The sequence below is a fragment of the Sinocyclocheilus grahami genome, unplaced genomic scaffold (genome assembly GCF_001515645.1).
Source record: "Sinocyclocheilus grahami isolate Dianchi unplaced genomic scaffold, SAMN03320097.WGS_v1.1 scaffold109.1, whole genome shotgun sequence".
Lineage (NCBI taxonomy): Eukaryota > Metazoa > Chordata > Actinopteri > Cypriniformes > Cyprinidae > Sinocyclocheilus > Sinocyclocheilus grahami.
The window spans coordinates 1,508,300-1,534,795 of NW_015505288.1; the positions used below are offsets into that span (position 1 = coordinate 1,508,300).

Genomic DNA, 26,496 nt, shown 5'->3' on the forward strand with positions numbered 1-26,496 from the left:
CATGGGTGTTATTCAAGTCTAACAAAACTAGATCACACAACACCACTGTTCTCTTTTGTCATGAAGCTACCTGCTTTCTCTAGACAACCTAGAATCTCTAGAATGCCACATTTACCACAAACCAAGCTTGTCTGATATCAACATCATGATATGATGCAAATTCAGGTTTTAAATGAATCTGAAGAATCAGCTGAGAGTATGATGACTCTCCTGTACTAAGGCCATCCTGTGTCATTCTCTTGAGATCTACAGCTCTTTTTTTCCCCCCAGATGTGGAAATGTGTTCATGCAGCAGCCTGCTCCTACCAGGGGAAATTATACATTGCTTAACTCAACAGCTGCTGATCAAAAACTCAGAACTGGTAATGGACAGGGCTAGAAAAAGAAAGCAATGCTTCGTCTTCAGTAATATTCTGGAAAACTGTGATTAACCTTCATGTTTAGATCGGAGAAGGTTTTTGGATGTTTTCGTCTGATTTCAAAATTTTACACATGATCAGTGTTGGGGGTAACGCATTACAAGTAACGCGAGTTACGTAATCAGATTACTTTTTTTCAAGTAACTAGTAAAGTAACGCATTACTTTTTAATTTACAAGAGAATATCTGAGTTACTTTTTCAAATAAGTAACGCAAGTTACTTTTTTTTTTACATTTATTGATTGACAGCTCTCCTGTCCCCATGTTGAGAGAAATCAGAAGATGTTACTGTAGTTCTAAAATAAATATGAATATGCATTAATTTATCTCACTCACAAAAAAACACAGATTCAGCATTTCTCAAAATGAATAAAAATAATGCAACTCAGAATATGACGAAAACCTGCAATAATTAAATGTTAAACAACACAAATATCCTTTATGTATTTAATCCCACTCTATTAACCAATGTCTTTGCTTCTGACCTTCGATGATCCAGTTCAACCATACTAATAAGCAAAAATTACTAGACAAATATTTGTGTCTTTGTTTATTGCTGAAGTGTGTTGAAATGTCTTCTTCTGCATTCTACTGTACGGATGTACATTTACTTTCCGTTCAGCTTGAGGCTTATTCATTTCACTTTTGGTGTGAAAAGGCTTTCATATTTGCCAAAAATATAACTTTTTTATTTTAAAAACAAACAATCAAGCCCTGTCCAGATTTAAAAAGTAACGCAAAAGTAACATAACGCATTACTTTCCATAAAAAGTAACTAAGTAACGTAATTAGTTACTTTTTTATGGAGTAACGTAATATTGTAATGCATTACTTTTAAAAGTAACTTTCCCCAACACTGCACATGGTGATACATAAGGAAGCACTCTGAAAAACTGAAACAGTAACAATTTATAAAGAGTGGCTTGAAACTAACAGTTAAATAAAAACCATATAATTCTATATTGTAGTGTTGTATTTATCATTGCTTGGTACCTCAGAGTTAGTAAGTTAATACCTACAGTTGGAACAGCAACACAAGGCTAAAATGAAGCAGGTTTGTCCTACTGTCACATTTTGCATGCCAGCTGGGGAGACTCTCAGACTCTCTGTTGCCTCCAGCACAATCTGAAAAATTTATAGAATAGCATAATTTTAGCCACATAGCTAAAAGCTTGCCAGTGAATGTAAACGGTATGGAAAAAACTAAATTTTCTGCTGCAGCTTTGCAGTTTTTAAACGTGAAAAATCGTTCTTAAAAATAAAATGATTATAATAATAATGTTTTGGTATTAGTAATGTATTATTATTATTATTTCATGATTTGTTGAGAATATCACAGGTGAGAATAAAATGACAAATATGTTTTGTATTAAAAGTGCCAAATAAAAAGCTTGAAGTTTTGTGCATATGGCAAGAGTCCGGTGTGACGTCACGTGCATTCTTCTCGTCTGCGTTCCTGATGCAGGGTGGGTCACGTGGTCATTCTCTTTTCCCTATAGTTCCTTAGGAAGAGCGCAACAAACACAGGCAGTTCTCCAGGGTTTGAGACACAGCCTGTGTCGCGCTCTCAATCTCGGACAGCGCACTGGTCCACCTTGATGCCGTGACTTTTGTTTCTTTGCATTCAATCCAAACAACAGAGACACTTTGAAAATGGCTGGAGCAATTATTGAGAATATGAGCACCAAAAAGTTGGTGATTGTGGGAGTAATTCTCCTTTTATTCCAGGCGTTCTCCTTTATGGTCGGAGGACTGATTGGTGAGTAGCTACTTTTACAAAGCCGCCTGATAGTTCAGGCTTTGTTTACTACACAGTATGTTGCCATTGGTTCTGGTTGCAACATTAGGTGGTTTTTAGCAAAAGAAAAAAAGAGAGTCTTCTTTGCGTTCTAGGACGGAGTGAAAAGTTGCGGACTGGCTTTGTTACAGTAGTGTCAAAGATGGGCGCTTATTTTCACCTCGTCGACTGACTGGTGCAGTCTTTGTGCTGCTGCTTTCAGCGTTCCGCCTGTAAGTTTTGATTTGTTGTCTGTAAGACATTGATTTTTACTCGCTACTTCTGCGCCTTGATGTCTCTTGTTTGTCCCCGGTCCTTGAAAAATGCAGAGAAACTAAACGGAGAAAGGCTTGTTTAAACCCACTTGATCTTTTATTATAACATTGTGAAGTGACTTCCATATTTACGTTGTTTACTAGCTTATTTTAAACAATTTTTAATTAATGTTCAAGATAGTTCTTGATGTTTCCATTGCAGAGCAGACACACTAATAAAATGCAGGGAAAACCGTAGTACATTAAGAAGTGTTATAGACAAACAAAAGGTGAAGTTAGCAATGAAGTATGTCGTATATTACAAACTTCATTTGCTCAATTTAATCAATTAACTTGTACCAGTCTTGTATTCTGTTGTTAAATTCAGTCTTTCTACTTCTCATCAGCCAATAAAGGGTTAAACGAGGTGCATCTCTAGAACTTTTCTTTGATCTTCATACATCTGAACAGACAACCCCTCCTCTGTGCCCACAGACCTCACCAGTGTCGTTTTGTGCCCTTTTGTTACAGAAGCAATGAAATATTCCCTTCTATCTTAAGGATTGAGTATTTATTTCCAAGTAGCTTGATTTAATTGGCACCACCTGGAAAGACTGTTTTGTCCTCGTCCACTTTTCCTCTTTGCAACCTCGGGCTTCCTTCTGATTTCGATAGGAAGGGAATCATTTCTTGGTCTCCTGCAGACTGGGGGATGAATGGTGATAAATTAGCTTGCTTTGGCTATTCTTGCCTGTGATTGATTTAATGAAGCAGGATTTCTTTGTGTTTGTTCGGTGGCTGGTGGCAGCCAGGGTAATTGAGTAGAAAGGCGCACTGCTTCCCCTGTTATTGGACATCTTAAACACGGCATGAGGTCACTGGGCCGAAAAAAGCGACTATTATTTTGTGGTGGTATTTTGAAGAGGGTTGGTTCCTAGGATTGTGGGTCAATGAATAATTTAACTCTGAGGGTTTAGTACAGCTAATTTTGTTTATTTGGTTAGTATATTTCAAAGGAACAGGTTTGTACCACGCAAATGTGAGCAGAGCAATTAAAAGCTTTTTATAACATTTTTAATGGTGCTGTTACTCAATTATATTGAATGAAATGCTGATAAACACTCTTGTTTAATGTCCTCAAGCTATAGGCTGGTTCACATTATCTCGCGCTTCCTGGTCATTTGCACGCTTTAGATGTCCTTGATGACCCAGGAAGGGCTCTATTGACTCATACTTAACAAACTACCAGAACCAGCCTTCTGAATGGTGGAGGAAGCCTGTTCATACTTTCTCATGCTAATGACCCCCTCTTAGTAAGGATATGTCAGACAGTCACTTTGTGAGTCATTTACATATGCCATTCAAAATTTTGGGGTCAGTAAGGTTTTTTTTCTCTTAAAAAAAAAAAAAAAAAAAAAGAAGTCTCTTATGCTCATCAAGGCTGCATTTATTTAATCAAAATACAGTAAAACAGTAATGTTGTAAAATATTATTACAATTTAAAATAATTGTCTTCTGTTTTTAAAGTATGTTAAAATGTAATTTCTTTCGGTGATGGCAAAACTGAATTTTCAGCAGCCATTATTCCAGTCTTCAGTGTTACATGATCCTTCAGAAATCATTCTAATATGCTTATCATAGCTGAAAACTCTTTTTTTTATAGATTATTTAAATGAATACAATTTACAAAGAACACTTATTTAAATTTCTAAAAGTCTTTACTGTCACTGTAATCAATTTAATGCATTCTTGCTGGAAAGTATATTTTACTGCTCTTTTCACTGCATTTTTAGTTTTTTTTTTAAAGTATAAATTTCAAATTTTAAAACCAGCTGTTTGCAATTTATGTAAGAATTTCTATAACTTTATAAAATATGTATAAAAATAATAAATAAAAAAAGTAAGATTCTATGCTCTGTGATTCAAAAAATATATTTCTTGTGTTCCTGTAAAATAAATATGATAGATTTTGCTTATGTCCTGTCTATGTAGTTATGTGTAAAATATGTGAATCAATACATCATTATTCTTTATTCCCAAGCTATTTTTAAACCGATATTCAAATATATTTCTGTAGCTCCGAGCCCCACCACTGCCGTCCACTACCTGGCCACCAAGTGTGTGGACACTGTGAAAACCCACCATAAGGGCTCCAAGTGGTTCATGCCATGGGGCCCCGACCAGTGCCGCAAGATCAGAGACTTTGATGAGGCCATGGCCAAGAGAATCGAGGCCAACAACATTGTGTTTGCAGTCCACATTCCACTGCCCAACAGAGAGATGAGTGCCTGGTTCCAGTTTATGTTGGTTATCCTCCAGTTTGACATTGCCTTCAAAATGCAAAACCAGATTGGTGAGTAAAAAAAAAAAAGTGTTATTGTATGTGTTTGTTGTTGTAATGTGCACCTCCTGTGCCCCCCAAAAAAAACATAAACATGACATCACTATATGGTTTATAAGCTTATACGAACATCGCTATTGTGTCGAAAGTGTAGGAGGGGACACATGAACACCCAGAGGAATTTCCCATTCTATTCACTCAAAAGTAGATTGGATTTCTCACATGCTGTGAGAGGAGTAGCAATGATGGATGGCCTGTTTTCTCACTGTTGTGGTTGGAGCCTGAGGGACCTCAATGAGGATTAAGTCAGCACGCAAAAGGGGGGGGGCACGCAAACTGCCTTTAACAGTTTGTTGGGACCGCTAAAGGCTTTAACACAGACAATTGGAGGATAATAAATAGGAATGTAGTCCTCCCATCTGGTTTGATTGCCATTTCAGAATTAAGATACACAAATCAAATTTTGAAGATTAAAGAAATATCTACAGTAATGTTTTATCCCGTTAGACTGTTACATTCCATCACCATTTTGTATTTAAATTGGGTTCCTTTTCACAGTTTTTCTTGATTTTTCAAGTTGTCTTTGTTTCAACCTGACGGGTTCCGGCCGTGTGGACCTGCATAGTACTGCTGCCATTTAAAATCATCTGGCTGTGGGAGGGTGGGGATCTGGAACAGCTCCAAGTCTGCCCTGCCAAAAACAGGATTAAGCGGATAACACTGGCCACTAATGAAGAGCCATTGTCGAGCTAGAGCAGTCTGGGAAAGTGATCGGAACGTCTGCTCCTTCTAGCAGCAGGAGCACCTTTGCTGGCTATTCAAGTCTTGAGAAATGGAGGAGGAGTTTTTTGGTTCCTTAACCCATTAACTAGTGCTAGTGTGGAAGTTACCATGGTCTTGTTGTTATATACCCCACCCTGAAGCACGTGCTTGTGCATAAAGCAGGAAAAAAAAAATACTTTTTTTTTTTTTACCTTTACTGCAGATCTTTGCATTATTAATTATGCATTCAGCACTTGAATAAACAATTCAGGGTTTTGTAGCACAATCTGGATCATGCTCTCCTAGAAGATCATCCTCAACCAGATGTTATGTGTTTACCGTAAGTCTTGTGTGATCTTCTGCCAGCTGTTTTTCTGTGTATCCTGTTCTCCGAGCAAGACCTCACAGAGTGTCAGCAGTCTTACTAATAAGGTCCTAGCAGGAATTAATTTGGCACTCAGCATTTCACAATGAAAAAGTAACATATTGCACAGTGAGAGAGAGGTGTGTTCATGTTACTTCTTAATTACAGTTGGCACAGTGGCAGTGTTGGGGGTAATGCATTACAAGTAACATGAGTTATATCAGATTACTTTTTTCAAGTAACTAGTAAAGTAACACATTACTATAAAATATCTGATTGATTTTTCAAGCAACACCAGTTAATTTCTTTCCCCATTTATTGACTGACATCTCTCCTGTCCCCATGTTGAGAGAAATCTGCTCTAAGTGCAGAGGTGTTGTGTGTGCTGTGTAAATATGATGGCTGCTATAGTTCTAGACTAAATGTGATCATGCATTTACTCATCTCAAAAAACAGATTCAGTATTTCTCAGAACGAATAAATACAATGAAATGAAAACTCAGAATATGATGCAAACCTGAAATAATTACATATGTTAACACTGATATAGTGTATTTGCTGCTGACCTTAGATGATCCAATCATACTAATAAGCGAAAATTACTTAAGATAAACATAGGAATGTAACGATTCGCTCAACTCACGATTCGATTCCATTCACAATTTTGATTTCACAATTCGATTCACGATTTTGTTTTTACAAAATGAGATTTAAGACAAATTATAAATTAAACGTGTACTTTTATTGCAAAATGCAAAACAAAATGCTGCAAGTTTCTTTGTGAAATTGAAATATAACACTATAATAATTAGTGCTGTGTTCAAAATAACGATACGAGTATCGATACAGCTGGCCCTGTATCGAAATTGTGGCACGTGTAAAATTTTACAATGTTTAAAATGGAGTAGAAAAGTGTGAGGTTTCTAAAAAAGAATGAATAGAGCATATATAGGCTACAACAAGGTTTAATCTGGCCGCAGAGCAACACAACGGGGTTGCCTGATATAAAGAGACGTAATCCCCAAAACAGAGCTTCACACTTGCGCAATACAGAAATATCTGCTAAATGTGTTACTTATCTTTGTCAACCTGGCAACCCTGTGCACTCACTCTCTCCACTGTGGATAAACGCGCTTTAGGGATGGGCGATACCACTTATTTTGTTTTCGATACGATACCGATATTTTTCAAGGCAGTATCGTCGATATCGATACCGATACGATACTTCTGAACTAAACTTTTAAATGATGAAATGTATTAAATTATTAAATTACTAAGAGTAAAATGGGTAATGATACAGTATCGATATATCGATACTTAGGATCGATATGCCCATCCCTAACGCGCTTGCTTTCTGAAAACACTGGTTAGCTTGCAGTTTAGCGATCTCCACTTCAATATTCTATTCTCAGAAAAGTGTAATTCATCAGCTCATCATTTACGACACACACAGAGAGTGAGAGAGAGGCTGTGTATGTATGAATTACCACCGTTTTGCCGCGTTTCTCTATTAACAGTAAAGCTGTGGCTTTAATTCCTTTAGAAACAATGATGCTACCAGCTCCTTGTTGAGAAAGATAATGTAGCTCTTGAGCGATTAAGCTATTTAGTTGATAAAACTGCGGGGCAGTGCTAAAAAGTTTGTTCCTGAATGTCTGAGTGCGGCCGCAGTGTGATCTGTGTGTGTGACTGAATTTGACATCAAACTGCTTCTGTTTCACACAAATGCTGGCACAGACGTGCATGTTCGGCTAGAGTCGCTTTGAACTCGTGCATCTTCGGAAGCGGAGCTGCGCGGAAAGTTACAAAAAATGTCGTGCACACCGCCACGCGAAACGACGTCGCGCGCACCTAAGCGACCTTCCGCCCAACACCGCGATGACGTTATATTTAAGCGAACAATAAAGTATAAATCAGCCTTGATCGTGTGTGCGTTAGATACAGTGAAGACAGCGCGTTAGTTTAGAACTCTTCTCATTTTTTTTTTTAATTGTTGAGTGTTAATTTGTGCAATGATAACCTACCATCAATGTAAATGATTTTTAAAATATATTAGAATGAGTACATTACAATATAAATGTATTAGAACAAGTACATTATTTATGGGCTTAAAAACAAGATGCAAACAATCAGAATATTGTATCTGGTTGGGAGTGCACAATGTAAACATGAAACATATGCCATTACCTATATTGTACTGTGGTAAAGTCGCTTTGGATAAAAGCGTCTGCTAAATGACAAAATTTTTATATAATGTAAATAACAAAACTAAACTGAAATTTTAAAAAGACCCAAATCAAATAAATAAGTAACACAAATAAAATAAATCTCTTCATATAAACAAAATAAGGCTTTGTCTGTGCTCTTCCCATTTAAAATTAGAGGCAACCACTGCATTTTAATCATGATCCAAACAAAGATGCTGCATACATGCAACATGAGCAGTTTTTAATCTAAATTAGATTGTATCATTTCGAAATTTGATGCAAAAACAGAATGGTTTGACTTCAGTTTTGTGAAACAATACATAAAAAATATCTGCATGAAACCGCAGCTGAATGAGACGCAGATTCACTCTCTGCCAGCAGGTGGCGCTTAAAGCATTTCCTTGGTTTCCGCTGTAAACAAAGCAGCGCTGCACTCATGTACTTTAATATGCATTATACAGAGGCAAGATGAAAAGAAAAAATACCATCTAAACTTTTCTAAAGACAGTAAGTTCCCCTCAGACATTCATATAAACTACCCCTTATTGAATCACGATTTGTTTAGCATCTTAACCGATTTGAATCGGTTACAAATAGATACATGTTACATCCCTAGATAAACGTAACATTTGTGTTTCTTTTTTTAAATTACTGAAGAGTGTTGAACTTTCTTCTCCTGCGTATTTTTATTTATGCAATCCAGAATGGCAGCACAGCTGAAAGGTTTGTTTGAGCTGCACCCTCTACTCAGATGCGAGTTTTCGTTTCCTTCAGCCTGAGGCTTATTCATTTAACTTTTGGTGTGAAAGTGCTTTTATATTTGCCCAAAATAGAACTTATGTAAAAATAAAATAAAAAATTAGCAAGCCCAGCACAGATGAGAAAAAAGTAACACAAAATGTAAAGTAATTAATTACTTTCCATAAAAATTAACTAAATTAGTTACTTTTTAGGGAGTAATGCAATATTGTAATGCATTACTTTTAAAAGTAACTTGCCCCAACACTGCAGAATTTTACGTTACCAAATCTCTCTCTTCTGATTCTTTTACCACTCAAAATGTGTAAAAGTAATTTTGACACATTGCTTAAAGGTATTTAAACACAGAGATTTTTAATAGGGGCATTGTAACTAAGAGCACTAAACTAATGCATATTTACAGTCTCTGATTTAAGCTAAATGTTTTTAATCAAATGAAGTGAAATCATATAAAATAAAAATTATATACCTAATTGTAATTTTGCCCAGTGATACAGTGATTGGAATTATTACCAAAGTTTTTGATGAAAATGAACTTGCATGGTGCTGCATCCTTTCAATGAAAGTTAGTACAATTTGCAACAAAACTTAAACTAGAGTTTAAGATATGATACACTACCGTTCAATGGAGTCAGTAAGATGAAAAATTATAATACTTTTATTCAGCAAGTATGCATTAAATTGACCAAAAGTGACAGTAAAGACTTAAAATGTTGCAAAAAGATTGAGAAACATTTCTCAGTTTTCCACAAAAATATTAATCAGTACAGCAGTTTTCAACTTGGATAATAATAATAATTGTTTCTTGAGCATCAAATCACCATATTAGAATAAATTCTGAAGAATGATAGGACACTGAAGACTGGAGTAATGGCTGCTGAAAATTCCTCTTTGCCATCCCAGCAATAAATTTAAAATTGTAAAATGTTAAACAATTACATTAGAATATGGTTATTTTAAATTGTAACAATTTTGCAATATTACTATTTTCTGGTCGAATAAATGCAGCCTTGGTTAGCATAAGAGACTTAATTAATTAAAACTTTTCAACAGTAATGTATATTGTGGTATAAACCCATCATAACCCTTGTCTAAATTCTTTAGATTACGCCATTTTTTTCCTCTCTAGTAGTATATACTGTATAAGTAAAAAAAACAACCTTGCCTTACTTGTTCTGGTTAAGGCAACCATATTAGTTTTAATACATTAAATATCCAAATCAGTCAGTTGGCCTACTTTATACTACATTACTCTACAGATTCTGCAGACTTTGGCCAACCATCTTGGTGCCGGCACTGTTGAGTGACATCATCAGAATTAGCCGCTTTTCCACTAAGTGCAATGTATTAAATGATTAATTTAAATGTAAGTACATAATCGTTAAAGGTGCAATAGGTGATTGTCTTCAGAAAATGTTTTTGTTATGCTGGTTGAAAGTCTCTTCACATGCCGATAGCAATCATTAAGTTACGTGCTCTAAATGTATTTATATATTCCGTGGAAGGCGTAGGACCATGAAATGTTCATCCAATCAAAACGCTCAGTCCAAGCGTTTTAATTGGCTTTCCTACCTGCCTGTCAACATATAAATTTGCATACCTCTGCGCACCCGTTTTACGCAGACAGGATACGTCATCAGCGTGTTCAGGCATGCTGTGCAGACAGAGTGAGAATGGCAGACAAACATCAAAAACCCGATCTTCCTTCCTGGTATTGTAGTACTTTTAAAGCTTTCTCACCGGTGAATGACACATGATGTAGCACAGCGGTTCCCAATTCCAGTCCTCACGCCCCCCCTGCTCTGCATATTTTGCATGTCTCGCTTAGTTAACACACCCGATTCAGATAACCAACTCGTTAGAAGAGAGCTACGTGCATTAACTGTGTTCCGATCGATATGACCCCTACACAGTGTTCATTGCTCCCTACTCCCTGAGCAGGGGAAATCCGTTTAAGTTTACTTCACTTCTGAACATGGGCTGGAATTGAGAACGGCTGATGTAGCCTATTGTAGTAATGCTTTCTCTGGTATTCTGGTCTGTGAGCGTATATGCGTTCAGGGGGCGTGGCTTTGGACGGCAATTGCAGGGAGGGTGGGACTGTCGCTTTCAGTGCTATCAGGCTAAAGTTAGCATTTTCCAAGATCTCCTACTGCACCTTTAAGGCCACCTAATATAAAGTGGGACCAAAACGATTAACATTATGTATTTAGGCTATAACACGCGTTTGCTGCGTTGAGCAATGTTGATTTCTGGAACGCAATGGCCAGTCATGAGTGCAGTCAGAACAGCCGGCATTGTAGGCTACTCTCCCAGGTTCAGGAAACTGTAACCGTAAACTGCGCTGCACACAAACTAATATTTGGTTTGAACTGTTCTGGAACAGTGTTGTAAATACAACTTAACCACTGATTTCTAGTTGTGTCCTCTTTTGGAAGACCAAACAAAGTTTCGCTTTCACAACGAAACATACAGCGTCTCCACGACATGGCGGCAGCGGCAAAAATACTATAGCGAGAATCAAAGTTACGCCTTCTTTCTTTGTGTGAACATTTGTGTGGGGTTATGCAAATCTTCCCACACAGTGACATATCTATGTGGAGGCGTGGACGAGTCTTAACTTTTAAATAGAATATCTCTTTGGGTTGAGACTTTAGTCTTTGCAACTTAAGGGATCGTATGTATTCACAAACAGCTTGTAACACTCCAAAGAGAAGGGAAAGGGTGAGGACCGGTTGGGGAGTTACGGAACGGCCCAGCTCGGGGATCTCATGTCGCATAATCTTATTAACTGCTTATCTCCTGAACTTTCTTTACCACGCTATTCAGCACCAATCCCGCCGTGCAAACAATTTCACTGGCTAAGGTTAGGGTCAGGTGGGGGGCAGGCTTAGGGGTTAGCATTTATTGTAGCATAGTGTAGGAAATCAACACTGTGATTGACAACCAATAAAATTTTTAGAATCAGCTGTGGGGCGGAGTTTCCACTGAACTGGATTGGGAGAAAAAATTGCGCATGTGATGCGACGTGCCTGTCTGTCAATGGGAGGGTGCCACGCCCTATTTTGGAGCTCCCACCACGTTTTGGAGTTCCCTCCCCCATTTGGAAAAACGCTCAGTCCAAGCGTTTTAATTGGCTTTCCTACCTGCCTGTCAACATATAAATTTGCATACCTCTGCGCACCCGTTTTACGCAGACAGGATACGTCATCAGCGTGTTCAGGCATGCTGTGCAGACAGAGTGAGAATGGCAGACAAACATCAAAAACCCGATCTTCCTTCCTGGTATTGTAGTACTTTTAAAGCTTTCTCACCGGTGAATGACACATGATGTAGCACAGCGGTTCCCAATTCCAGTCCTCACGCCCCCCCTGCTCTGCATATTTTGCATGTCTCGCTTAGTTAACACACCCGATTCAGATAACCAACTCGTTAGAAGAGAGCTACGTGCATTAACTGTGTTCCGATCGATATGACCCCTACACAGTGTTCATTGCTCCCTACTCCCTGAACGGGGGGAATCCATTGAAGTTTACTTCACTTTGGAACATGGGCTGGAATTGGGAACCATTGATATAGCCTATTGTAGTAATGTTGTCTCTGGTATTCTGGTCTGTGAGCGTAAATGCGTTCAGGGGGCGTGGCTTTGGACGGCGATTGCAGGGAGGGTGGGACTGTCGCTTTCAGTGCTATCAGGCTAAAGTTAGCATTTTCCAAGATCTCCTACTGCACCTTTAAGGCCACCTAATATAAAGTGGGACCAAAACGATTAACATTATGTATTTAGGCTATAACACGCGTTTGCTGCGTTGAGCAATGTTGATTTCTGGAACGCAATGGCCAGTCATGAGTGCAGTCAGAACAGCCGGCATTGTAGGCTACTCTCCCAGGTTCAGGAAACTGTAACCGTAAACTGCGCTGCACACAAACTAATATTTGGTTTGAACTGTTCTGGAACAGTGTTGTAAATACAACTTAACCACTGATTTCTAGTTGTGTCCTCTTTTGGAAGACCAAACAAAGTTTCGCTTTCACAACGAAACATACAGCGTCTCCACGACATGGCGGCAGCGGCAAAAATACTATAGCGAGAATCAAAGTTACGCCTTCTTTCTTTGTGTGAACATTTGTGTGGGGTTATGCAAATCTTCCCACACAGTGACATATCTATGTGGAGGCGTGGACGAGTCTTAACTTTTAAATAGAATATCTCTTTGGGTTGAGACTTTAGTCTTTGCAACTTAAGGGATCGTATGTATTCACAAACAGCTTGTAACACTCCAAAGAGAAGGGAAAGGGTGAGGACCGGTTGGGGAGTTACGGAACGGCCCAGCTCGGGGATCTCATGTCGCATAATCTTATTAACTGCTTATCTCCTGAACTTTCTTTACCACGCTATTCAGCACCAATCCCGCCGTGCAAACAATTTCACTGGCTAAGGTTAGGGTCAGGTGGGGGGCAGGCTTAGGGGTTAGCATTTATTGTAGCATAGTGTAGGAAATCAACACTGTGATTGACAACCAATAAAATTTTTAGAATCAGCTGTGGGGCGGAGTTTCCACTGAACTGGATTGGGAGAAAAAATTGCGCATGTGATGCGACGTGCCTGTCTGTCAATGGGAGGGTGCCACGCCCTATTTTGGAGCTCCCACCACGTTTTGGAGTTCCCTCCCCCATTTGGATCTCCAGGCTGCAGTTAATGTGCGTTCACGCCATATCGGAATTCCCGTAATTACGAGATTCCAATCTCGTAATAAAAAGCGTTCACATCCTCGTAGAGCTCATAATTACAACTTGTGAACGGGGAGTTTTCTGAGAGCTACGACTTGTAAAACATGACTGCTGTACCACCTGACCACCGCAGGCTCTATTTAGGCATTGATAGTGTTGCTATAGAAAAGCGTAATTCCGAGTCAGAGGACGTGAACAGCTCCAAGTAGAACGTCACGTGCTGTCATCTCGAAATTACGGTAATTACGATATGGCGTGAACGCAGCTTCTCGAAAGTTCAGGCTATTCTTATCACATGACCATCACAAGGATCACCAGCCACTTTGCCTCATATTCAGTGGAGTGCCGTTGGTTCTCTCTTTCTCGTCTCTCTGGCCCAAGCATCACAGTTTGGCCGGTCTCCAGCAATAACACAGCTGTTGAAATGGCTTTGTCGCCGGGGTGATGCGCGCTGCGCCCGGGCGGAATGTTTGTGTGTGCTAAGCTGACATTCAAAGCTCTTTGGCACAGCCGCTCGTAGGTGGGGGCCACTGCAGACACACTGGAGGAGAGAGGATTGGGCTAATAATGTCTGCCGCTCTCTCTCGCTCTCTCTCTCTCTCTCATCAAAGTGAGGTTTATTGTAGATCAAGTACTCTCAAGTATAACATCAAACTCTTTTCTGCCCTTCATGTGTAATTACAAGGCTGTGCAAAGCGATCTAAACCACCAGCCCCTTTCCCAGATACCTCATGCTTTCCCAAAGCTCAGGAGTTTCACACCACATGACTCTGTAGTACTTTGACAATCCCTCATGCAAAGTTGAACCTGTTTTTTTTTTTTTGTGAGTCTGTGAATTTGATTATATACAGTATGTGTGTGTATGTGTATGTGTATGTGTATATATATATATATATATATATATATATATATATATATATAGTGTATATATATTATACCTGCTGATGTATTGAAACAAGTGTGTGAGAGGTTATGACTCCAATAGGGTGTCCATTTATAAAATGACTCCCAGGTTTCCTTGAGCTACTTTTAGCCACACTGTGATGACAAGTTATTCATGAGAATGCTATGGGATGTCATAAATCTGTCATTTCACATGTCTGCATTTGGCCTTGTCCAATATTGTTCTTCAGTCAGCAGGTGCTCATTTATTTTTCCAGATGTCAAGGTTTTGAAGAGATAAGAATTTACTCAAAAATGACCTGCAATGATCATTTACTCACCTTCATGTTGTTTTGCATGCTTATGTGACTTTATTTTCCCTGTGAAACACAAAAGGTGAATTTGAGTGTTGTCAAAATCCAAATGCCAGAAAAAAAGTAATGGTGGTTAAAAAGTAAAACCGTAAAAAGTGGTCAGTAGGACGCGTGTATTGTATTCTAAGACTTCTGTAGCCTTATGATAACGTCATTTACAAGATGTGCTGTTTCACAGATCTAATATAACTGATACACATGCAGTTTCTTCCCAACTTTTTACATTCACAAACAAAATGCATTGCAGTCATTTCCCAAAATGTAATTTATGTAGAAATATAACAAAGTCTGTAAACCGGAATGAACTTGCAATTAACTTGTGAGCTCTATAAAAAATAGCTTCTCATGGTTCTCATGTAGCTGGCGTCTTTGTTTGGATCGTGATCAGTGCCAAATGGGTACAGCTATTTTTTTAAGGCAAGTTCAGCCTGTAATGGAGCAAAAACATTTTATGTACTTTTTCATTCATTCTTGTCTCAAGCTTAAAGAAAAAAAAGGCAATCGGAAATCGACCCAATTGCTTGTTTAAAAAAAAAAAAAAGACTGGAGATCAGAATCGGTAGTCAGTTGGCAAATAAGGTTATTTACAAAGGTTTTAAAGAAGTTAAGCAGTTAAGAAGAAAATAGCAGTTATTAAAATGCAGCAACTGTTACTGGTTATAGTGCATTATCTTTCTGATATATCAGACTGAATTATGTATGTTCTTTGTTGGGGTGTAGAAGATGGATCTTTGGTCACCATGGATGTTGGTCTGGCCTACAGAGACAGCACTCTGAGTGAGTGGACTGAGATGGCCCATTCAATAGAGCATCGCAAATTGAGCTGCAATTTCACTGCCACAAAGGTAAGCTCGCAAGTTATTTCTGAATCGTAACAAATCCAAAAACACCCCTTATTGATAGTGTTAAGGCCATTTTTCAAGGTAGGGCAGAGACTTCAATCTCTGTAAATGCTATATAGGGACCAAGTGTGTTGTACCTTGAAAAGCTCAGTATATTAGTTTTCTTGTAAAATGTTCAAAACCTCACCAGAACCTCTTTTTTTGTGTCAGACTTATGAGAACGAGGGGCGCTACTATGATTGTGACCTGTTGCCCTTTATGGAGGTTGGCAGTGTGGCCCATAAGTACTATCTTCTCAACATCCGACTTCCTGTTAATGAACGCAAAAAAGTCAACATCGGGATTGGAGAAATCAAAGACATTCGTCTAGTGGTGAGTCTTCAGACAATATAGAATGTGTGCTGTGACTTTGATTAAATACAGTCATAGGATGCATGTTTACTCAGAGTTATGCAAGCAGTTTTGTTTGAGCTTTGTTTGCATGGGAGGATTCTGGCCCAGTCTCGGCTTGTTATAATTGGCACACACTTCTGGACAGGGCAATGGTTATACAAATGTCAGTGGACTGAAAATATCTGTATTGCATCACTTAATCTTCTCTTCTGTTTGGCTTACTCTTATTTGTCTCTCAGCAAACAACCATACCCATTAATTAAGTGCTCTTAATGTGTTTCTTGTGATGTCACTGTAATGTCCCTCTCAATGTAACTTTCCAGAGCATTCATCAAAATGGTGGCTTCACCAAGGTTTGGTTTGCCATGAAGACGTTCCTCACTCCCAGCGTCCTCATTATCATGATCTGGTACTGGAGGAGAATCACCCAGATGACCAGGCCACCTGTTCTCTTGGAAAAGTAAGATTCTTATGTTTCTGTCACTTCTTTAAACTGGTCTGCTAGATCAAGGCCACAGTCACACAACAGCAGAATACGATTGTCATTACTGTATTTGAGTCCTTAATAGGGTTACGTTCAGACTGTTTGGTTACTTATGGGATTGACAACCCTATTCTATAACTGAACTCACATCAGTGAACTTTCAGGACTCAGATCTGTATTTTAAGAAAAGCCCTGCTGTGTGAATGGAACCATACTGGACAACTACTTGTCACTTCTAGCATGGGTTTTAATTTTTCGGTTTATGGTTTCTGTAACTTACAGAAAAGCAGATATGAGCAGTGTGTCATCTGAAATTTTAGATCCTGTCCTATCAGTTTTGTGGTATGCATGCATCGCAAATGCTCCACTCTTTACTGAGGTATAAATCTGCCTTAAGATTCTCACTAAAATCTTAAGATTTTCCAGAATAAATTTAGCCTCAATTGAACTTGGAAAAGTTAAATTCTGAGAAATTAGTAATTGTAATAGTGATGCTTGCCTTAGAAAAACACTGAAATCGACTTTGAAAACACTTAAAATTTAATGAAGGAATTAAAATGGTGAAACGTTTTTATCTTATTTTTTTACATTCAAGCATATCATAGACTCTTGTATGCAAAGCAACCTTAATTGCATTTAAGCTATGCATTTTATCAGTTCATTTGTTCATGCATTCCCTAAGAATCAAACCCATGATCTTGTTGTTGCTAGCGCCATGCTCAACAGTTTGAGCTACAGGAATGTATCTAACAATCAGTTTCTCTATACAAAATATATTGCATTGTGAACTAGTGCTGGGCGGGTATGACCAAAAATTTATATCACGGTATTTTTAAAAATTATACCGGTTTCACGGTACATGACGGTATCTTTTTTTTTTATGCATACCGGGTGTTAACCATATTTTCTACTGATTGAGAGAGGAAATACTGCAGTATATGGACTTAGAATGCCCTATTTTACTGTCATGAGTGAATATTGTAAAAAAATACCACACTAAATAGTGATGTTTTTAATACAAACATCTTTTAATACATGTTAACCAGGAGTCACTCTCATTTATAATCGCGGCATCGTCTGATAAAATCAACATGCATCTACACTAAAGAGTGGCAATGCGGTTGTTTTGGCTATATTACTTTTTTGTCTCATGCAGCGCACTGCCTGCATCTGAGTAACAAACTAAAAAAAACAACAAACAAAAATAGTGCATGTGATATTAACAGACGAACTATGCTCATATTTATAATTCCAAACAATCAGTAAGCGACGAGTACAAAACAGTGTTTCCTAGCACCTATTTATTGACGAGTCTGCTGCGGCGCAGCCAAGTGAATGTGCTGCTCCTCTGCCGCTCACTGCACAGAACAGATGCCGAGAGAGGTGACACTTCTCCGGGAAAGTCCGACCTCGCGTTCGCGGAACAGCACTGGCGATTATCTTCCAAGTGAACCATAGCTAAGGTTTATCCAAAAAAGTCGCTAGGTTTGTCAGTATGAATATTCTATGGAAAAAAGCTGCTAAAAGGGTCTGAAAGTTGCTAAATCTAGTGATAAAGTCACGCTCGTGTGTGTGTGTGTGTGTGTGTGTGTGTGTGAGACGTGGGAGCTGATGGCAGGGGGCGGTGGATATTTGTGGATGAGTTCTTCTGTGTCACCACGTTCTATTAGTTCTACAGCTTCAGTTTCTGAACTTTCACGCTTAGTAGCACATACAGCTGTTCCCTCACCACAGTGCAACAGTGAAAAGGGACCCCTTTCAAACAGTGTTGCATTCTGAACATTGTTTAAGCGACATACACCAGTATTTAAAAAATTAATATCATAAAAAAAATAAACACTGGTATTCGGTATGAACCGGTATACCGCCCAGCACTATTGTGAACAGTGTTTGATATGACACTATTTCAGTCAGATGGCTAAGATCTGATATTAATGAATAAATATAATTTATATTTCCTGATGACAAGGATTTCTTTCTGTTAATATTTCCTGAAGAAATCTTTTTAATAATTTAATTTAGTTTCTTCCTTGCAAACTAAGCACTTGCACCAACCATCCATCTCTCACACACACTACCTGTGCACTAGAGGTCCCAGCAGACAGGAAGCTCTCAAGCAGTTGTACTTTGCGCATCTTGCAGGAAGGATAATTATTTTTTCATGTTGTAAAAGCATTTCCATAGCATGCTTTTTTAAATAGAGTGTCAAGATGGGAACTGGAATTCTTTTTACATTTCTGAGGGAGCTAAGAAATGTGTGACATGGGCTCCCACCGGATTTCTTATTGGAATGATGCCAGAATGCTGCTTCATGCCAGTGGAACTGGCAGAGACGCTGTGAGTGTGTGAGTTACACATGTCTCCAGGGAGCAGCTTGTTTTAGTTGACATCATGGATGTGCGTTATCTTGCATTTTTGCTATTCACAGCTAACTTTTTGTGCCCTTGTGTGTTTAAGAGCTCTTTCAAAAATACATAAATGCACTTCATACATACAATGAATGACTTAAATACATTGCATGTATTAATTAAAATTATAATGGTGAAATATCAGACGAAGCAGATTTTTTTTTTTTAGCAGCCATTACTCCAGTCTTCAATATTTCTTATGTGCTGCTTAATATTTTTGTGAAAACCTTGGTACTTTGTTTCAGGATTCTTTAAATTACAAGTTCAATTTAATGTATCCTTGCTGAAAGGAGTATCAATTTCTTTCTTTCAAAAACAAAAAAATCTCATTGACCCCAAACATTAAAACGTACCTGAAAAATGCATCTAAAAACTTAAAAATGGTAAAATCTATTATTACTTCAACCTTTTCTTGAAAAATGCTATAAAACCACATGAAGCCAATATGAATATAATGAGTACATTTCTAAGAACTTCTGTTCTACACTAATGTTTTAAAATATTTTTTTTCTTTTCTTTCTTGTGGACTGTCTTGTCATTTTCATTTTGCAATTTTACTTTTTGGTAGCTGAAAAGCTGCTTTGTTCACATTGCCAGTAAGCAAATGCACCTTCGTACCCTCAGCAGAGTTGAACTCATGGAACATTCCCGGCATTCCAACACAATATGGTCTCTTTCTGCCCTGATTGGGCAGGCTGGAATGTGATTCATGTGTTTGAAGTCACATTCTACACCCCTTCTCAGTCTCACCAAATTAGCTTGTCCCAGCATGCTTGCTTTTGAACACTAGAAAAAAAATTTAAGTCAACATGGAGCCAAATTTGTTTGACTTTGTCTTGGTTCTATCATACGTTTGTTAAAAAAGTGATCTTTACTGGTATATTGATAATGATCATATCTCGTGCGCTTTGTGTTCTTTTAGGATTATCTTTGCTCTGGGAATCTCCATGACATTCATCAATATCCCAGTTGAATGGTTCTCAGTGGGTTTCAACTGGACCTGGATGCTGCTGTTTGGTGACATCCGTCAGGGCATCTTCTACGCAATGCTGCTTTCTTTCTGGATCGTCTTCTGTGGAGAACATCTCATGGTAAGAGCCACTTTCCTGTTTGTCCAAACAATGGAATACTAAGGGAGTGTTTGGAAACTATTTGGTGCAGAACTACTTTGCAGTTTTATGTTAGACTAAACTAACTTATAGTAAAAAGAGCTACTGAATTGATTGCCATATAATGCATTTTTGTTGCGTGCGTGTGTGTGTGTGTGTGTGTTTTTTTTTTGTTGAAAATGGTTGTGCTGCATAATATTTTTGTGGAAACCATGAAACACTTGTTTCTTGAATATTTTTTTTTTCTCTCATGTAGGGCCTCATCTTCCGCTTCAAGTTCCTGATGTTGGTCACACTAGCATGTGCTGCAATGACTGTCATCTTCTTCATCATAAGCCAGGTATAGATTAGTTGTCAGCTAAATCGGTTTCCTCATGATATGTCATTGTAGATTGAAGATTCATTCACAAAGATATCTCAATCATGCTTTTGCTGATATCTATACTTTTGTGGTATAGTGTAGTCGTATGCTTTGTGTTAAGTTATCACTTTAACTGAGATTGGTGCAGATGGCCTTCATCATTGTAGCAGGAATCTGCGCATGTCTCTACTTCCTGTTCCTGTGCTTCATGGTGTTCCAAGTGTTCAGAAACATCAGTGGGAAAAGGTCGTCTTTACCTGCTATGACAAAGGCTCGTCGACTGCACTATGAGGTAATGTGTAACCTAGATAATGTTAGCATTTGTATGACTAATGAGCTTTCGGAAAACCCAAAAGAAGTTTGTACCAACAAGTTTAGAAATTTGCTAAAAAGGAAGTTTATGACCGTATACAGACTGCTGATTTCTAACGAATTATAACGTCCTAAATGTTGCAACTAGATATATTTAAATGCACTACCATTCAAATGTTTATGGTTGGTTTGTGGTTCTTGCGTGTTCAGTCTTTTCTGTGTGCCAAGTAGTTCGGACTCCATGTTACTATAACCTCGAATTTAGGTTGAAATGCAAATTGGTTGTTTGTCCATTTTTATTTATTATTATTCTGACACTTGATTATTCTATTTAACTGTTTACTTTTATATTTGACTCATTCAAATTGTGTTTGAATTGTCTGTATCTCAGGAGATCAAAGTACCTGAGATTCTTACAGCCTTACATTGCTCAAGAAACATTTGGTATTATCAGTGTTGAAAATGGTTGTGCTGCATAATATTTTTGTGGAAACCATGAAACACTTGTTTCTTGAATATTTTTTTTTTCTCTCATGTAGGGCCTCATCTTCCGCTTCAAGTTCCTGATGTTGGTCACACTAGCATGTGCTGCAATGACTGTCATCTTCTTCATCATTAGCCAGGTATAGATTAGTTGTCAGCTAATTCAGTTTCTACATATGTCATCGTAGATTGATTCATTCATGTGGTTTTCGTTGTGTGTTAACAGGTGAATGAGGGTCACTGGCACTGGGGTGGCTACACGGTTCAGGTGAACAGTGCCTTCTTCACCGGAATCTATGGCATGTGGAACCTCTATGTATTTGCCCTCATGTTTCTCTATGCACCATCTCACAAGCGTTATGGGGACGAGCAATCAAGCGGTGAGACACTTGGACCGTAAAATTGTAAATAATTTGTATGACACCTGCAACTCTAATGGCAAAGCTTCTATGCAGACATGCTGCATATAATAGGTATTATATGCATTATAAACCTGTGTCAACCAACATCAAGGATGGTCCAGCTACAAGCACCTCACCATTCATCATGGAATGGACATTATGGACACTGATCACAATCCTTCATTTATTTTATTTTGTCAAATTAATATTTGACTTGTACTAAACTTGCCTAATCTACAGTAGCATCAACATTTAGTTCAGACTCTGTAGCCAGAGGTGACCCCCTGACTTCAATAGCTAGTGATTCGTTTACTGTGTAAAATATATTATTTTGCTGTGAAAGAGCCAAATGATAAAATACATCTATTTACAATATGATTTGTTGTTGTAATAGACATTATTAGTATCATTAGCATTTTTTTTACCTTAATGATATATTATATTATATCATATTTGTTTTTCAGAGGTGGCCATTTAAAATACAGCAAATTAAAGGTCTTTATTTTTTTGTCTGCCAGCCAGCTGTAAATTGCATACAAATATTTACACTGTACGAGAATTTGAGTTCATATACAAGGGCCTGTTGATGACCGTTAAAACAAAAGTTTTTTTAATCTGCTGTGCACTGTGGGGATATCAAGGGTTGTGTTCCTCATGTAAGTAGTGAATCACTAAACTGTTATTTGATTGATAACTGTCTTCTAATCAATAGCTTATAAATAAATAAATAAAGGCCAAATTTGAGGTTTGGCACAGAATGTTGCATAAATGTTGCCCCTATAGAGCATTGTATTGTTAGCGTTAGGATTATTTGTTTTACAGACAAACTGAGACTACGTTTTGAGACACACCCAGAACTGCTCAGTTTTTCCCATGAATCATGAGAAATAATTTTTTTTTATTGTGCTGTATCGAAAGTACACAGGTTGTCTAAATCGATCTTGGAATGTGTTTTTAAAAAGATGTCTCCGAGTCAGACGATGCTGTTTCATGTCTGCAGCACAAGGAAATCAGTACCTGCATCACTGTAAGGACATTCACTTAGCACCATGTTACACAGTCTCCTCATGTTTAGGTTCTTTTAAGAAGCACATCTTGATGTCAGGAAAGGGTGGGGCTAGTTCCCTGCCCCCCTCTTTTGGGGAAATGGGCCTCTTTGGCGGCAGTCGTTGTCTCTAATCTAGGCCAGGCTCCCTACTTGGGCTGGTCTAATGAAAACCATCAATATCTTGATGTCATGCTTGAAACTTTCTTTATGGTTTTCGGTCTCTGAATGGTGTTTATTGTTAGGTTAGAATAGACATGCTGGAGATCTTCAAACATTACTTCAGTGTTACTTTTTTTTTTTAGTGCATGATGCCAAGAGGTGACAAGTGTCAGTCTCAGCTCTGTCTAAAATGTTGTTGACAACATAGACAAATTAGTAGTAAATCATTTAAATTGTCAGTGGTCATATCCTTCCCAAATTCTCCTGTTATTATAATTTGAGTAAATGCATGAGCCGAAAATCTGTTTGACTTTACTGTAATATTCAGTAATGTTTACTTATTTATAGATAATATTTTTTATTTAACAAGGATGCATTTGATTGATCAAAAATTGTTGCATCAACATGTATAATGTTACACAAAGATTTCTGTTATTCCAAATCAGCATATTAGAAGGTTTTCTGAAGGATTATGTGACTCTGAATACTGGCGTGATGGCTGCACAGCATTTTAAAATACCTTAAAATAAAAATAATAATTTAAAAATGTATTATATATTTATTATATTATTGTTGTTTTCAGTGTATTTTTGATCAAATTAATGCGACCTTGATGGGCATTAGAGACTTTAAAAACATTACAAATCTTACTGATCCCAAACGTTGAAACTTTTTTTTTAATTGCCAGTGATAATGGAATAGGTTAGAAATGGTTGTGACAAGGTGCTTTCCTACTTTTAGTGCTTTTGTGTGCACAACATATATGTGTGTTATTGCATATATACAGTGGGTACGGAAAGTATTCAGACCCCCTTACATTTTTCACTCTTTGTTATATTGCAGCCATTTGCTAAAATCATTTAAGTTAATTTTTTTTCCTCATTAATGTACACACAGCACCCCATATTGACAGAAAAACACAGAATTGTTGACATTTATGCAGATTTATTAAAAAAGAAAAACTGAAAGGGTACATTTAATGAGGGAAAAAAATTAACTTAAATGATTTTAGCAAATGGCTGCAATATAACGAAGAGTGAAAAATGTAAGGGGGTCTGAATACTTTCCGTACCCACTGTACATTATGGTTATTTTTTCTTGACCTGATCGCAAACTTAGTGGATCTTAATTTAGTATTGAAAAATTATAGTGCATCACACATGGTTTTCCATGTTTGTTCAGGCTTGTGCTGCAACAAGTTTTGGGGTATTTTTTTGTTTATGCTGAATTCTTTATGAAGACGTTATCACCTTCAAACTTATGTTTCCTGTTGTTGCTACCCTGTCATGATGTTAGTGTAAGTATTGATCAGTCACTGATACATATTCCTCTGTTCTCTTTTTCAAGCTGGAAATAGTGGTGAAGAAATACAGTTGACCACCACCATCACACACGTGGACGGACCTACAGAGATCTACAAAATGACCGGCAAAGAAGCTCAAGAGTAACCATCACCTGTATTCAGGCTCCAACAAGAGTCTCAAAAGTTCAAACAATGAGCTTTTGCATCTCCTGTGTGGTGCCTGTCATTTCAAACACAGCCTCGCAAATATTAATCCCCTTTTTCGCTTATTGGCTTTCCATTCCGCTGAGGTTCAGTCTAAAACATCTGCTTATGCCGAGCTTTAGAAAAATGGAGTTGCACACCATCTTGTGGGTGCTGGGAGAAATTATAAAGTGTATCTCGTACTGTGGATAGGCAAAGGCACTGGTGATGGCAAGGACCAATACATTGGGGGGGAACAAGGTAATTTCTTTTAATTATGCAGCAATTGTTTGTTGTTTAATGTATTCTGTAGCTGAGATCATTGTTTTCCCCTTTTATTTGGTTAATTCCAAAACAAGGAAGAAAATCTGTCAGCATACTGTAGTTACGTATGCTTTTTTTCCCAGTTGATCCTTCCTCATGACTTCCTTAAACACTCCCTACCAAAAAGTAAACACACCCATTGAACCCATAACGTGAATGACCGAGTTCAAACCAAGGTCTCCCAGAACAAGATGTGTATGTAAAGTGACATACAGATAGATTCATGTCCTTGTGTTCTGAATGGCAAACACTATGTTCATTGTTACAGTGTAGAGATGTATTTTTTATAAAGTGCTTATTTTCATCTGTTTGAAAGCATCAGTGGCTGTACTGTATCATTGTGTTGTTGAAAAGTATCTTTTTGAGATTTTCGATTGTATCACATGGAAATTTGGGGTTTTGCTTTTTATGCTTATTTAAATAATAAAAACAATTTTAGATTTGTTTGGTTAAAGGGACTTTGCTTAATGAAACACTGGTGAACAGAAAGATGTGCTGCAGTATAGAAATAAGTCTCAGAACTACATTTGATATTTATACTTAAAGCTTTCATTTAAGTAATATGAAGCAGAAAAAAATAATCTTTTGCCCTAGTGTACAATCTTGAATCGCTGACCCAATGGTACCCAACAAATAGCCTATATACAGGTGCATCTCAATAAATTAGAATGTCGTGGAAAAGTTCATTTATTTCAGTAATTCAACTCCAATTGTGAAACTCGTGTATTAAATAAATTCAATGCACATAGACTGAAGTAGTTTAAGTCTTTGGTTCTTTTAATTGTGATGATTTTGGCTCACATTTAACAAAAACCCACCAATTCACTATCTCAACCAATTAGAATATGGTGACATGCCAATCAGCTAATCAATTCAAAACACCTGCAAAGGTTTCCTGAGCCTTCAAAATAGTCTCTCAGTTTGGTTCACTAGGCTACACAATCATGAGGAAGACTGCTGATCTGACAGTTGTCCAGAAGACAATCATTGACACCCTTCACAAGGAGGGTAAGCCACCAACATTCATTGCCAAAGAAGCTGGCTGTTCACAGAGTGCTGTATCCAAGCATGTTAACAAAGTTGAGTGGAAGGAAAAAGTGTGGAAGAAAAAGATGCACAACCAACCGAGAGAACCGCAGCCTTATGAGGATTGTCAAGCAAAATCGATTCAAGAATTTGAGTGAACTTCACAAGGAATGGACTGAGGCTGGGGTCAAGGCATCAAGAGCCACCACACACAGACGTGTCAAGGAATTTGGCTACAGTTGTCATATTCCTCTAGTTAAGCCACTCCTGAACCACAGACAACATCAGAGGCGTCTTACCTGGGCTAAGGAGAAGAAGAACTGGACTGTTGCCCAGTGGTCCAAAGTCCTCTTTTCAGATGAGAGCAAGTTTTGTATTTAATTTGGAAACCAAGGTCCTAGAGTCTGGAGGAAGGGGGGAGAAACTCATAGCCCAAGTTGCTTGAAGTCCAGTGTTAAGTTTCCACAGTCTGTGATGATTTGGGGTGCAATGTCATCTGCTGCACAATGTCATTTTCAAAATCCATTGTGTTTTTTGAAAACCAACGTCACTGCACCCGTTTACCAAGAAATTTTGGAGCACATGCTTCCTGCTGACCAGCTTTTTGAAGATGCTGAATTCATTTTCCAGCAGGATTTGGCACCTGCCCACACTGCCAAAAGCACCAAAACTTGGTTAAATGACCATGGTGTTGGTGTGCATGACTGGCCAGCAAACTCACCAGACCTGAACCCCATAGAGAACCTATGGGGTATTGTCAAGAGGAAAATGAGAAACAAAAGACCAAAAA

At 37.9% G+C, this 26,496-nt stretch overlaps 1 protein-coding gene across 1 annotated transcript; it reads left to right on the top strand.

Annotated features, from left to right (window-relative positions):
- The first annotated feature begins 1,848 nt into the window (after positions 1 to 1,848).
- On the top strand, positions 1,849 to 25,286 carry wls (Wnt ligand secretion mediator). The gene is made up of 11 exons (XM_016277166.1): positions 1,849 to 2,178; positions 4,528 to 4,803; positions 15,591 to 15,715; positions 15,923 to 16,084; positions 16,429 to 16,565; positions 19,920 to 20,088; positions 20,363 to 20,446; positions 20,616 to 20,759; positions 21,319 to 21,402; positions 21,489 to 21,646; positions 24,213 to 25,286. Exons 1-11 carry the CDS (start codon positions 2,073 to 2,075, stop codon positions 24,316 to 24,318), a joined length of 1,551 nt encoding a protein of 516 aa, XP_016132652.1. The 5' UTR covers positions 1,849 to 2,072; the 3' UTR covers positions 24,319 to 25,286.
- Positions 25,287 to 26,496: the final 1,210 nt, after the last annotated feature.

Coding starts and splice junctions, on each gene's coding strand:
- wls (XM_016277166.1), top strand. CDS start 2,073: ATGGCTGGAGCAATTATTGAGAATATGAGCACCAAAAAGTTGGTGATT. Junction 2,179..4,527: donor TATGGTCGGAGGACTGATTG/GTGAGTAGCTAC, acceptor ATATTTCTGTAG/CTCCGAGCCCCACCACTGCC. Junction 16,085..16,428: donor TCAAAGACATTCGTCTAGTG/GTGAGTCTTCAG, acceptor GTAACTTTCCAG/AGCATTCATCAAAATGGTGG.